This window comes from Oncorhynchus tshawytscha, unplaced genomic scaffold (assembly GCF_018296145.1).
Source record: "Oncorhynchus tshawytscha isolate Ot180627B unplaced genomic scaffold, Otsh_v2.0 Un_contig_6405_pilon_pilon, whole genome shotgun sequence".
NCBI classification, from domain to species: Eukaryota; Metazoa; Chordata; class Actinopteri; order Salmoniformes; family Salmonidae; genus Oncorhynchus; species Oncorhynchus tshawytscha.
Genome location: NW_024609638.1, coordinates 212789 through 228504, shown reverse-complemented (window position 1 = coordinate 228504; position 15716 = coordinate 212789). Strand labels below are relative to the sequence as shown.

General features: G+C 37.8%; 1 protein-coding gene across 1 annotated transcript in view; it reads right to left on the bottom strand.

Annotated features, from left to right (window-relative positions):
- LOC112248165 (slit homolog 1 protein-like) overlaps positions 1–15716 on the bottom strand; it is a 136165-nt gene that overhangs the window by 18180 nt on the left and 102269 nt on the right. Inside the window, 4 exon segments of the mRNA XM_042316551.1 lie at positions 11–174; positions 1153–1224; positions 1330–1401; positions 13733–13804. Coding sequence (XP_042172485.1) covers positions 11–174; positions 1153–1224; positions 1330–1401; positions 13733–13804 — 380 coding nt within the window.

Genomic DNA, 15716 nt, shown 5'->3' with positions numbered 1-15716 from the left:
CCACTCTTACCCAGACATTCAAACTTGGTCTCAGGTGTGGTGAGCAGCAGTTTTCCCTCCATGCCCATTGGTCCGGCACAGCGGGCGATGCCAGGCTCCTTGTACCCACTCTTCACCCAGTCAGACAGCCAGCGCAGATGACAGTCACAGTACAGGGGGTTGGCACCGATTGCCCTGGGGGTTAGAGGTTAAAGATCCGGGTGGAAGGGTTAAGGTCAGTCGCTCAATTAATCAATTAGACTGACAGCCAATTCAGATGAAAGTCAGGTAGACAATACAGGCATGCTCTGAATGTGGTGTAATACTTTCAACTACCACAAGAGGGGGTCCTCTTGCCTCAAATACAGTTAAAGCTGCAATATGTAACTTTTTGGCCATTCCAATTGAAAGCAAGTCTAAGAACCAGGAAATATAAAAGCAATTTCTGCATAGTGCACCTTTAAGTTCCATCACTTTAACATGAGAGACTGAATAGGAAGGGAATCAGAGCATTTCTGTTGAAAGTTGTCATAGGATAGCAACCTGTTCTGGGGGCAGTTCATCCACATACAACACTATAATTAACCCCTGTAAGGATCTGTATCAAAAAAACTAAATGTTTCTATTCAGTGATGTTGAATGTCTGGGAACCTCTGTACCACCGCATGTTACAGTACATCAATGGAACTAGATGTGATAGTATGTGAGGTAGAGTATTACATTAATAACCCAGGCTAACCTGCTGTATCCCCTGTTTCTCTCTTTACTCTCAACACAAGGTCAACAGACACGGACCTCTGCAGTGACACGATCCCTCCCTCCCTTTCTCTCCTCCATCAATCCTTCACTCCGACCCTTTTAGCTTGTCCCAGACAGGTCACGCGTCATCGAACACACACACACACACACACACACACACACACACACACACACACACACACACACACACACACACACACACACACACACACACACACACACACACACACACACACACACACACTCCCTCAGTCATGCGTGTCTTTTTTGCCAATCCAATACCATGCCCTCTGACTGGGAAAGCACTTGACTCTGACACAGATAGGAGAGGGTGCAGGCGGTCACTGCTAAGCGTGCTGAGTGGGATAATGTGCACACACACGGGACAAATACACACAGGAAACACACACTCACAGGTGAGACAGGGAGGCCACATCACTGAAGATCCCCTCCATTAGTTCAGAGATGTCGTTACCATGAAGAGATCTGGGACAGAGAAACACAAAACATGTTATTATTAAGGCTCTGTGTGTGTGTGTGTGTGTGTAGTATGCGTGTGTGTGTGTGAGAGAGCGGGGGGTTCGGCCCTACAGTAGTCTGAGAGAGCGTAGTCCAGCCAGGGCCAGAGGAGGGATGCAGCGTAGAGAGTTGTAACTCAGGATGCTGGAACACAAGAACACAGTCAAGAGAAGAACACACAGAGACACTTATTACATGATGAACATTCTACAGTTCTAATATAACATTCTATGACAGGACACTAGTCTAGATACAGTGTGAGGATGATGGACATTCTACAGTTCTAATATAACATTCTATGACAGTACACTAGTCTAGATACAGTGTGAGGATGAGCATTCTACAGTTCTAATATAACATTATATGACAGTACACTAGTCTAGATACACTAGTCTAGATACAGTGTGAGGATGAACATTCTACAGTTCTAATATAACATTCTATGACAGGACACTAGTCTAGATACAGTGTGAGGATGAACATTCTACAGTTCTAATATAACATTCTATGACAGGACACTAGTCTAGATACAGTGTGAGGATGAGCATTCTACAGTTCTAATATAACATTCTATGACAGTACACTAGTCTAGATACACTAGTCTAGATACAGTGTGAGGATGAACATTCTACAGTTCTAATATAACATTCTATGACAGGACACTAGTCTAGATACAGTGTGAGGATGAACATTCTACAGTTCTAATATAACATTCTATGACAGTACACTGGTCTAGATACAGTGTCTAGATACACTAGTCTAGATACAGTGTGAGGATGATGGACATTCTACAGTTCTAATATAACATTCTATGACAGGACACTAGTCTAGATACAGTGTGAGGATGATGGACATTCTACAGTTCTAATATAACATTCTATGACAGTACACTAGTCTAGATACAGTGTGAGGATGAGCATTCTACAGTTCTAATATAACATTCTATGACAGTACACTAGTCTAGATACACTAGTCTAGATACAGTGTGAGGATGAACATTCTACAGTTCTAATATAACATTCTATGACAGGACACTAGTCTAGATACAGTGTGAGGATGATTCTACAGTTCTAATATAACATTCTATGACAGTACACTCTAGATACAGTCTAGATACAGTAGGATGAACATTCTAAGTTCAATATAACATTCTATGACAGGACACTAGTCTAGATACAGTGTGAGGATGAACATTCTACAGTTCTAATATAACATTCTATGACAGTACACTGGTCTAGATACAGTGTCTAGATACACTAGTCTAGATACAGTGTGAGGATGATGGACATTCTACAGTTCTAATATAACATTCTATGACAGGACACTAGTCTAGATACAGTGTGAGGATGAGCATTCTACAGTTCTAATATAACATTCTATGACAGTACACTAGTCTAGATACACTAGTCTAGATACAGTGTGAGGATGAACATTCTACAGTTCTAATATAACATTCTATGACAGGACACTAGTCTAGATACAGTGTGAGGATGATGGACATTCTACAGTTCTAATATAACATTCTATGACAGTACACTAGTCTAGATACACTAGTCTAGATACACTAGTCTAGATACACTAGTCTAGATACAGTGTGAGGATGATGGACATTCTACAGTTCTAATATAACATTCTATGACAGTACACTAGTCTAGATACAGTGTCTAGATACACTAGTCTAGATACAGTGTGAGGATGATGGACATTCTACAGTTCTAATATAACATTCTATGACAGTACACTAGTCTAGATACAGTGTAGATACACTAGTCTAGATACAGTGTGAGGATGATGGACATTCTACAGTTCTAATATAACATTCTATGACAGTACACTAGTCTAGATACAGTGTCTAGATACACTAGTCTAGATACAGTGTGAGGATGATGGACATTCTACAGTTCTAATATAACATTCTATGACAGGACACTAGTCTAGATACAGTGTGAGGATGATGGACATTCTACAGTTCTAATATAACATTCTATGACAGTACACTAGTCTAGATACAGTGTGAGGATGATGGACATTCTACAGTTCTAATATAACATATGACAGTCTATGACAGGACACTAGTCTAGATACAGTGTGAGGATGATGGACATTCTACAGTTCTAATATAACATTCTATGACAGTACACTAGTCTAGATACACTAGTCTAGATACAGTGTGAGGATGATGGACATTCTACAGTTCTAATATAACATTCTATGACAGGACACTAGTCTAGATACAGTGTGAGGATGATGGACATTCTACAGTTCTAATATAACATTCTATGACAGTACACTAGTCTAGATACAGTGTCTAGATACACTAGTCTAGATACAGTGTGAGGATGATGGACATTCTACAGTTCTAATATAACATTCTATGACAGTACACTAGTCTAGATACAGTGTCTAGATACACTAGTCTAGATACAGTGTGAGGATGATGGACATTCTACAGTTCTAATATAACATTCTATGACAGTACACTAGTCTAGATACAGTGTCTAGATACACTAGTCTAGATACAGTGTGAGGATGATGGACATTCTACAGTTCTAATATAACATTCTATGACAGTACACTAGTCTAGATACAGTGTCTTCTAGTTCTAATACAGTGATACAGTGTGAGATGGACATTCTAGTTCTAATATAACATTCTATGACAGTGTGAGTGAGGATGATGGACATTCTACAGTTCTAATATAACATTCTATGACAGTACACTAGTCTAGATACAGTGTGAGGATGATGGACATTCTACAGTTCTAATATAACATTCTATGACAGTACACTAGTCTAGATACAGTGTCTAGATACACTGTGAGGATGATGGACATTCTACAGTTCTAATATAACATTCTATGACAGTACACTAGTCTAGATACAGTGTCTAGATACACTAGTCTAGATACAGTGTGAGGATGATGGACATTCTACAGTTCTAATATAACATTCTATGACAGTACACTAGTCTAGATACAGTGTCTAGATACAGTGTGAGGATGATGGACATTCTACAGTTCTAATATAACATTCTATGACAGTACACTAGTCTAGATACAGTGTCTAGATACACTAGTCTAGATACACTGTGAGGATGATGGACATTCTACAGTTCTAATATAACATTCTATGACAGTACACTAGTCTAGATACAGTGTCTAGATACACTAGTCTAGATACACTGTGAGGATGATGGACATTCTACAGTTCTAATATAACATTCTATGACAGTACACTAGTCTAGATACAGTGTCTAGATACACTAGTCTAGATACACTGTGAGGATGATGGACATTCTACAGTTCTAATATAACATTCTATGACAGTACACTAGTCTAGATACAGTGTGAGGATGATGGACATTCTACAGTTCTAATATAACATTCTATGACAGTACAGATACACTAGATACACTAGTCTAGATACAGTGTGAGGATGATGGACATTCTACAGTTCTAATATAACATTCTATGACAGTACACTAGTCTAGATACAGTGTCTAGATACACTAGTCTAGATACACTGTGAGGATGATGGACATTCTACAGTTCTAATATAACATTCTATGACAGTACACTAGTCTAGATACAGTGTCTAGATACACTAGTCTAGATACAGTGTGAGGATGATGGACATTCTACAGTTCTAATATAACATTCTATGACAGTACACTAGTCTAGATACAGTGTCTAGATACACTAGTCTAGATACACTGTGAGGATGATGGACATTCTACAGTTCTAATATAACATTCTATGACAGTACACTAGTCTAGATACAGTGTCTAGAGATGAGGATGATGGACATTCTACAGTTCTAATATAACATTCTATGACAGTACACTTCTAGACAGTACACTAGTCTAGATACACTGTGAGGATGATGGACATTCTACAGTTCTAATATAACATTCTATGACAGTACACTAGTCTAGATACAGTGTGAGGATGACACTGTGAGGATGATGGACATTCTACAGTTCTAATATAACATTCTATGACAGTACACTAGTCTAGATACAGTGTCTAGATACACTAGTCTAGATACAGTGTGAGGATGATGGACATTCTACAGTTCTAATATAACATTCTATGACAGTACACTAGTCTAGATACAGTGTCTAGATACACTAGTCTAGATACAGTGTGAGGATGATGGACATTCTACAGTTCTAATATAACATTCTATGACAGTACACTAGTCTAGATACAGTGTCTAGATACACTAGTCTAGATACACTGTGAGGATGATGGACATTCTACAGTTCTAATATAACATTCTATGACAGTACACTAGTCTAGATGACAGTGTCTAGATACACTAGTCTAGATACACTGTGAGGATGATGGACATTCTACAGTTCTAATATAACATTCTATGACAGTACACTAGTCTAGATACAGTGTCTAGATACACTAGTCTAGATACAGTGTGAGGATGATGGACATTCTACAGTTCTAATATAACATTCTATGACAGGACACTAGTCTAGATACAGTGTGAGGATGATGGACATTCTACAGTTCTAATATAACATTCTATGACAGTACACTAGTCTAGATACAGTGTCTAGATACACTAGTCTAGATACAGTGTGAGGATGATGGACATTCTACAGTTCTAATATAACATTCTATGACAGTACACTAGTCTAGATACAGTGTCTAGATACACTAGTCTAGATACAGTGTGAGGATGATGGACATTCTACAGTTCTAATATAACATTCTATGACAGTACACTAGTCTAGATACAGTGTCTAGATACACTAGTCTAGATACAGTGTGAGGATGATGGACATTCTACAGTTCTAATATAACATTCTATGACAGTACACTAGTCTAGATGAGTGTCAGATACACTAGTCTAGATACAGTGTGAGGATGATGGACATTCTACAGTTCTAATATAACATTCTATGACAGTACACTAGTCTAGATACAGTGTGAGGATGATGGACATTCTACAGTTCTAATATAACATTCTATGACAGTACACTAGTCTAGATACAGTGTGAGGATGATGGACATTCTACAGTTCTAATATAACATTCTATGACAGGACACTAGTCTAGATACAGTGTGAGGATGATGGACATTCTACAGTTCTAATATAACATTCTATGACAGTACACTAGTCTAGATACAGTGTCTAGATACACTAGTCTAGATACAGTGTGAGGATGATGGACATTCTACAGTTCTAATATAACATTCTATGACAGTACACTAGTCTAGATACAGTGTCTAGATACACTAGTCTAGATACAGTGTGAGGATGATGGACATTCTACAGTTCTAATATAACATTCTATGACAGTACACTAGTCTAGATACAGTGTCTAGATACACTAGTCTAGATACACTGTGAGGATGATGGACATTCTACAGTTCTAATATAACATTCTATGACAGTACACTAGTCTAGATACAGTGTCTAGATACACTAGTCTAGATACAGTGTGAGGATGATGGACATTCTACAGTTCTAATATAACATTCTATGACAGTACACTAGTCTAGATACAGTGTCTAGATCATTCTAGTTCTATACAGTGTGAGGATGATGGACATTCTACAGTTCTAATATAACATTCTATGACAGTACACTAGTCTAGATACAGTGTCTAGATACACTAGTCTAGATACACTGTGAGGATGATGGACATTCTACAGTTCTAATATAACATTCTATGACAGTACACTAGTCTAGATACAGTGTGAGGATGATGGACATTCTACAGTTCTAATATAACATTCTATGACAGGACACTAGTCTAGATACACTGTGAGGATGATGGACATTCTACAGTTCTAATATAACATTCTATGACAGTACACTAGTCTAGATACAGTGTCTAGATACACTAGTCTAGATACAGTGTGAGGATGATGGACATTCTACAGTTCTAATATAACATTCTATGACAGTACACTAGTCTGTCTAGATACACTAGTCTAGATACAGTGTGAGGATGATGGACATTCTACAGTTCTAATATAACATTCTATGACAGTACACTAGTCTAGATACAGTGTCTAGATACACTAGTCTAGATACACTGTGAGGATGATGGACATTCTACAGTTCTAATATAACATTCTATGACAGTACACTAGTCTAGATACAGTGTCTAGATACACTAGTCTAGATACACTGTGAGGATGATGGACATTCTACAGTTCTAATATAACATTCTATGACAGTACACTAGTCTAGATACAGTGTCTAGATACACTAGTCTAGATACACTGTGAGGATGATGGACATTCTACAGTTCTAATATAACATTCTATGACAGTACACTAGTCTAGATACAGTGTCTAGATACACTAGTCTAGATACACTGTGAGGATGATGGACATTCTACAGTTCTAATATAACATTCTATGACAGTACACTAGTCTAGATACAGTGTCTAGATACACTAGTCTAGATACACTGTGAGGATGATGGACATTCTACAGTTCTAATATAACATTCTATGACAGTACACTAGTCTAGATACAGTGTCTAGATACACTAGTCTAGATACACTGTGAGGATGATGGACATTCTACAGTTCTAATATAACATTCTATGACAGTACACTAGTCTAGATACAGTGTCTAGATACACTAGTCTAGATACACTGTGAGGATGATGGACATTCTACAGTTCTAATATAACATTCTATGACAGTACACTAGTCTAGATACAGTGTGAGGATGATGGACATTCTACAGTTCTAATATAACATTCTATGACAGTACACTAGTCTAGATACAGTGTGAGGATGATGGACATTCTACAGTTCTAATATAACATTCTATGACAGTACACTAGTCTACACTAGTCTAGATACAGTGTCATTCTACAGTTCTAATATAACATTCTATGACAGTACACTAGTCTAGATACAGTGTGAGGATGATGGACATTCTACAGTTCTAATATAACATTCTATGACAGTACACTAGTCTAGATACAGTGTCTAGTCTAGAGATACAGTGTGAGGATGATGGACATTCTACAGTTCTAATATAACATTCTATGACAGTACACTAGTCTAGATACAGTGTGAGGATGATGAATATTCTACAGTTCTAATATAACATTCTATGACAGTACACTAGTCTAGATACAGTGTGAGGATGATGATACAGTTCTAATATAACATTCTATGACAGTACACTAGTCTAGACAACAGTGAGGATGATGGACATTCTACAGTTCTAATATAACATTCTATGACAGTACACTAGTCTAGATACAGTGTCTAGATACACTAGTCTAGATACAGTGTGAGGATGATGGACATTCTACAGTTCTAATATAACATTCTATGACAGTACACTAGTCTAGATACAGTGTCTAGATACACTAGTCTAGATACAGTGTGAGGATGATGGACATTCTACAGTTCTAATATAACATTCTATGACAGTACACTAGTCTAGATACAGTGTCTAGATACACTAGTCTAGATACAGTGTGAGGATGATGGACATTCTACAGTTCTAATATAACATTCTATGACAGTACACTAGTCTAGATACAGTGTCTAGATACACTAGTCTAGATACAGTGTGAGGATGATGGACATTCTACAGTTCTAATATAACATTCTATGACAGTACACTAGTCTAGATACAGTGTCTAGATACACTAGTCTAGATACACTGTGAGGATGATGGACATTCTACAGTTCTAATATAACATTCTATGACAGTACACTAGTCTAGATACAGTGTCTAGATACACTAGTCTAGATACACTGTGAGGATGATGGACATTCTACAGTTCTAATATAACATTCTATGACAGTACACTGTCTAGATACAGTGTCTAGATACACTAGTCTAGATACAGTGTGATGGACATTCTACAGTTCTAATATAACATTCTATGACAGTACACTAGTCTAGATACAGTGTCTCACTAGTCTAGATACACTGTGAGGATGATGGACATTCTACAGTTCTAATATAACATTCTATGACAGTACACTAGTCTAGATACAGTGTCTAGATACACTAGTCTAGATACACTGTGAGGATGATGGACATTCTACAGTTCTAATATAACATTCTATGACAGTACACTAGTCTAGATACAGTGTCTAGATACACTAGTCTAGATACAGTGTGAGGATGATGGACATTCTACAGTTCTAATATAACATTCTATGACAGTACACTAGTCTAGATACAGTGTCTCTAGATACACTAGTCTAGATACAGTGTGAGGATGATGGACATTCTACAGTTCTAATATAACATTCTATGACAGTACACTAGTCTAGATACAGTGTCTAGATACACTAGTCTAGATACACTGTGAGGATGATGGACATTCTACAGTTCTAATATAACATTCTATGACAGTACACTAGTCTAGATACAGTGTGAGGATGATGGACATTCTACAGTTCTAATATAACATTCTATGACAGGACACTAGTCTAGATACACTGTGAGGATGATGGACATTCTACAGTTCTAATATAACATTCTATGACAGTACACTAGTCTAGATACAGTGTCTAGATACACTAGTCTAGATACAGTGTGAGGATGATGGACATTCTACAGTTCTAATATAACATTCTATGACAGTACACTGTCTAGATACACTAGTCTAGATACAGTGTGAGGATGATGGACATTCTACAGTTCTAATATAACATTCTATGACAGTACACTAGTCTAGATACAGTGTCTAGATACACTAGTCTAGATACACTGTGAGGATGATGGACATTCTACAGTTCTAATATAACATTCTATGACAGTACACTAGTCTAGATACAGTGTCTAGATACACTAGTCTAGATACACTGTGAGGATGATGGACATTCTACAGTTCTAATATAACATTCTATGACAGTACACTAGTCTAGATACAGTGTCTAGATACACTAGTCTAGATACACTGTGAGGATGATGGACATTCTACAGTTCTAATATAACATTCTATGACAGTACACTAGTCTAGATACAGTGTCTAGATACACTAGTCTAGATACACTGTGAGGATGATGGACATTCTACAGTTCTAATATAACATTCTATGACAGTACACTAGTCTAGATACAGTGTCTAGATACACTAGTCTAGATACACTGTGAGGATGATGGACATTCTACAGTTCTAATATAACATTCTATGACAGTACACTAGTCTAGATACAGTGTCTAGATACACTAGTCTAGATACACTGTGAGGATGATGGACATTCTACAGTTCTAATATAACATTCTATGACAGTACACTAGTCTAGATACAGTGTCTAGATACACTAGTCTAGATACACTGTGAGGATGATGGACATTCTACAGTTCTAATATAACATTCTATGACAGTACACTAGTCTAGATACAGTGTGAGGATGATGGACATTCTACAGTTCTAATATAACATTCTATGACAGTACACTAGTCTAGATACAGTGTGAGGATGAACATTCTACAGTTCTAATATAACATTCTATGACAGGACACTAGTCTAGATACAGTGTGAGGATGAACATTCTACAGTTCTAATATAACATTCTATGACAGTACACTAGTCTAGATACAGTGTGAGGATGAACATTCTACAGTTCTAATATAACATTCTATGACAGTACACTAGTCTAGATACACTAGTCTAGATACAGTGTGAGGATGAACATTCTACAGTTCTAATATAACATTCTATGACAGTACACTAGTCTAGATACACTAGTCTAGATACAGTGTGAGGATGATGAATATTCTACAGTTCTAATATAACATTCTATGACAGTACACTAGTCTAGATACAGTGTGAGGATGATGGACATTCTACAGTTCTAATATAACATTCTATGACAGTACACTAGTCTAGATACAGTGTGAGGATGATGGACATTCTACAGTTCTAATATAACATTCTATGACAGTACACTAGTCTAGATACAGTGTCTAGATACACTAGTCTAGATACAGTGTGAGGATGATGGACATTCTACAGTTCTAATATAACATTCTATGACAGTACACTAGTCTAGATACAGTGTCAAGATACACTAGTCTAGATACAGTGTGAGGATGATGGACATTCTACAGTTCTAATATAACATTCTATGACAGTACACTAGTCTAGATACAGTGTCTAGATACACTAGTCTAGATACAGTGTGAGGATGATGGACATTCTACAGTTCTAATATAACATTCTATGACAGTACACTAGTCTAGATACAGTGTCTAGACACTAGTCTAGATACAGTGTGAGGATGATGGACATTCTACAGTTCTAATATAACATTCTATGACAGTACACTAGTCTAGATACAGTGTCTAGATACACTAGTCTAGATACAGTGTGAGGATGATGGACATTCTACAGTTCTAATATAACATTCTATGACAGTACACTAGTCTAGATACAGTGTCTAGATACACTAGTCTAGATACAGTGTGAGGATGATGGACATTCTACAGTTCTAATATAACATTCTATGACAGTACACTAGTCTAGATACAGTGTCTAGATACACTAGTCTAGATACAGTGTGAGGATGATGGACATTCTACAGTTCTAATATAACATTCTATGACAGTACACTAGTCTAGATACAGTGTCTAGATACACTAGTCTAGATACAGTGTGAGGATGATGGACATTCTACAGTTCTAATATAACATTCTATGACAGTACACTAGTCTAGATACAGTGTCTAGATACACTAGTCTAGATACAGTGTGAGGATGATGGACATTCTACAGTTCTAATATAACATTCTATGACAGTACACTAGTCTAGATACAGTGTCTAGATACACTAGTCTAGATACAGTGTGAGGATGATGGACATTCTACAGTTCTAATATAACATTCTATGACAGTACACTAGTCTAGATACAGTGTGAGGATGATGGACATTCTACAGTTCTAATATAACATTCTATGACAGTACACTAGTCTAGATACACTGTGAGGATGATGGACATTCTACAGTTCTAATATAACATTCTATGACAGTACACTAGTCTAGATACAGTGTGAGTGATGGACATTCTACAGTTCTAATATAACATTCTATGACAGTACACTAGTCTAGATACAGTGTCTAGATACACTAGTCTAGATACACTGTGAGGATGATGGACATTCTACAGTTCTAATATAACATTCTATGACAGTACACTAGTCTAGATACAGTGTCTAGATACACTAGTCTAGATACAGTGTGAGGATGATGGACATTCTAAGTTCTAATATAACATTCTATGACAGTACACTAGTCTAGATACAGTGTCTAGATACACTAGTCTAGATACACTGTGAGGATGATGGACATTCTACAGTTCTAATATAACATTCTATGACAGTACACTAGTCTAGATACAGTGTCTAGATACACTAGTCTAGATACACTGTGAGGATGATGGACATTCTACAGTTCTAATATAACATTCTATGACAGTACACTAGTCTAGATACAGTGTCTAGATACACTAGTCTAGATACACTGTGAGGATGATGGACATTCTACAGTTCTAATATAACATTCTATGACAGTACACTAGTCTAGATACAGTGTCTAGATACACTAGTCTAGATACAGTGTGAGGATGATGGACATTCTACAGTTCTAATATAACATTCTATGACAGTACACTAGTCTAGATACAGTGTCTAGATACACTAGTCTAGATACACTGTGAGGATGATGGACATTCTACAGTTCTAATATAACATTCTATGACAGGACACTGTCTAGATACAGTGTGAGGATGATGGACATTCTACAGTTCTAATATAACATTCTATGACAGTACACTAGTCTAGATACAGTGTGAGGATGATGATGGACATTCTACAGTTCTAATATAACATTCTATGACAGTACTATGACTAGTCTAGATACAGTGTCTAGATACACTAGTCTAGATACACTGTGAGGATGATGGACATTCTACAGTTCTAATATAACATTCTATGACAGTACACTAGTCTAGATACAGTGTCTAGATACACTAGTCTAGATACAGTGTGAGGATGATGGACATTCTACAGTTCTAATATAACATTCTATGACAGTACACTAGTCTAGATACAGTGTCTAGATACACTAGTCTAGATACAGTGTGAGGATGATGGACATTCTACAGTTCTAATATAACATTCTATGACAGTACACTAGTCTAGATACAGTGTCTAGATACAGTGTCTAGATACACTAGTCTAGATAAACTGTGAGGATGATGAACATGAGGAGAAGTATTTTCAAGAGAATACATATATTGTTGTTCAACCTTTTTTGTTCTTCAGATAATTGTCTTCTGATTAATTATTGTGTGTGTTTGTTTTCCCTGTGTGTGTGTGTGTGTGTGTGTGTGTGTGTGTGTGTGTGTGTGTGTGTGTGTGTGTGTGTGTGTGTGTGTGTGTGTGTGTGTGTGTGTGTGTGTGTGTGTGTGTGTGTGCGTGCGTGCGTGCGTGCGTGCGTGCGTGCGTGAGAGAGACTCACAGGGTGGTGAGTTGGCTCATATTGGAGAAGGAGGAGTCAGACAGGGAGCTGATTCTGTTGTTACTCAGATCTCTGGAACAGCAAGGGTTAAACACAACCACTACTTAAACATAATGACTTTATGTTAAAAACAACCAACACTTTAGTTATCTACAGTTATCCAGTTAGATCCACATAGTGCCATTCAGAACGTATTCAGACCCTTTCACTTTTTCCACATTTTGTTACGTTATAAAGACATATTCTAAAATTGATTAAATATATATTTTTCCTCAGCAATCTACACACAATACCCTGTGATGACAAAATGAAAATAGTTTTTAGATTTATTTTCAAATTATTTTATTTTATATATTTTTAAACGTATTTACATAAGTATTCAGACCGTTTGCTATGAGATTCCAAATTGAGCTCAGCTGCATCCTGTTTTCATTGATCATCCTTGAGATGTTTCTATAGCTTGATTGGAGTCCCACCTGTGGTAAATTCAATTGATTGGACATAATTTGGAAAGGCACACACCTGTCTATATAAGGTCCCACAGTTGACAGTGCATGTCAGAGCAAAAACCAAAAAAGCCATGAGGTTGAAAGAATTGTCCGTAGAACTCTGAGACAGGATTGTTTCACGGCACAGATCTGGGGGAGGGAACCAAAAAATGTCTGCAGCATTGAAGGTCCCCAAGAACACAGTGGCCTGCATCATTCTTAAATGGAAGACGTTTGGAACCACCAAGACTCTTCCTTAGAGCTGGCCGCCAGGCCAAACTGAGCAATCGGGGGAGAAGGGCCTTGGTCAGGGAGGTGACCAAGAACCCGATGGTCACTCTGAGAGAGCTCCTCTGTGGAGATGGGAGAACCTTCCAGAAGGACAACCATCTCTGCAGCACTCTACCAAACAGGCCATTGTGGTAGAGTGGCCAGACAGAAGCCACTCCTCAGTAAAAGTCACATGAAAGTCAGCTTGGAGTTTTCCAAAAGGCACCTAAAGACTCTCAGACAATGAGAAACAAGATTTTCTGGTCTGATGAAACCACGATTGAACTATTTGGCCTGAATGCCAAGCATCACGTCTGGAGGAAACCTGGCACCATCCCTACGGTGAAGCATGGTGGTGGCAGCATCATGCTGTGGGGATGTTTTTCAGCGGCAGGGACTGGGAGACTCTGGAGAGACCTGAAAATTACTGTGCAGCAACGCTCCCCATCCAACCTCACAGCGCTTAAGAGGATCTGTAGAGAGGAATGGGAGAAACTCCCCAAATACATACCCCAAAATACTGGAGGCTGTAATCGCTGCCAAAGGTGTTTCAACAAAGTACTGAGTAAAGGGTCTGAATACTTATGTAAATTTGATATTTCCGTTTTTTGCCTTGTCATTTTGGGGTATTGTGTCTAGATTGATGAGGGGGGAAAACGATTTAATTAATTTTAAAATAAGGCTGTAACATAACAAAATGTGGAAAAAGTCAAGGGGTCCGAATGCACTGTAGTCTGTGTCCCAGTTAAATGGCACCCTATTCCCTTTATAGGGCACTACTTTTGACCAGAGCCTGGGCAATTGTCAAAAGTAGTGCACTACATAGGGAATGGGGTGCCATCTGAGATGTATCCATCCTGTTAATGCAGTTTATTACCCATCATCAGACACTCAGCAGCAACCCTCCTCCGATACACTTCATATCCCATCTCGACAGAATAAAGGCTTTTTGTGTCAAATGGAGTGTTAAGTGAATAACCATTAACCCACTCTAGTCTATCAGAGGTAGCTATGAGCTGGTGTATTGTGGATTGGATAATGCTGTTGTTGACTGGAGTGGAGTCAAGTGCAGAGCAGGCTCCATATCGCCACCTGGTGGTCATGGTTACACATTGGACTGTAGAGAAACCACTAGAACTGTTCTGGTCCTAGAGAACTACATTGTGCACATGTTTTTGTTCCAGCACAGGTCTAAAACAACCGATTAAGCTAATGAAGGTCTGTTG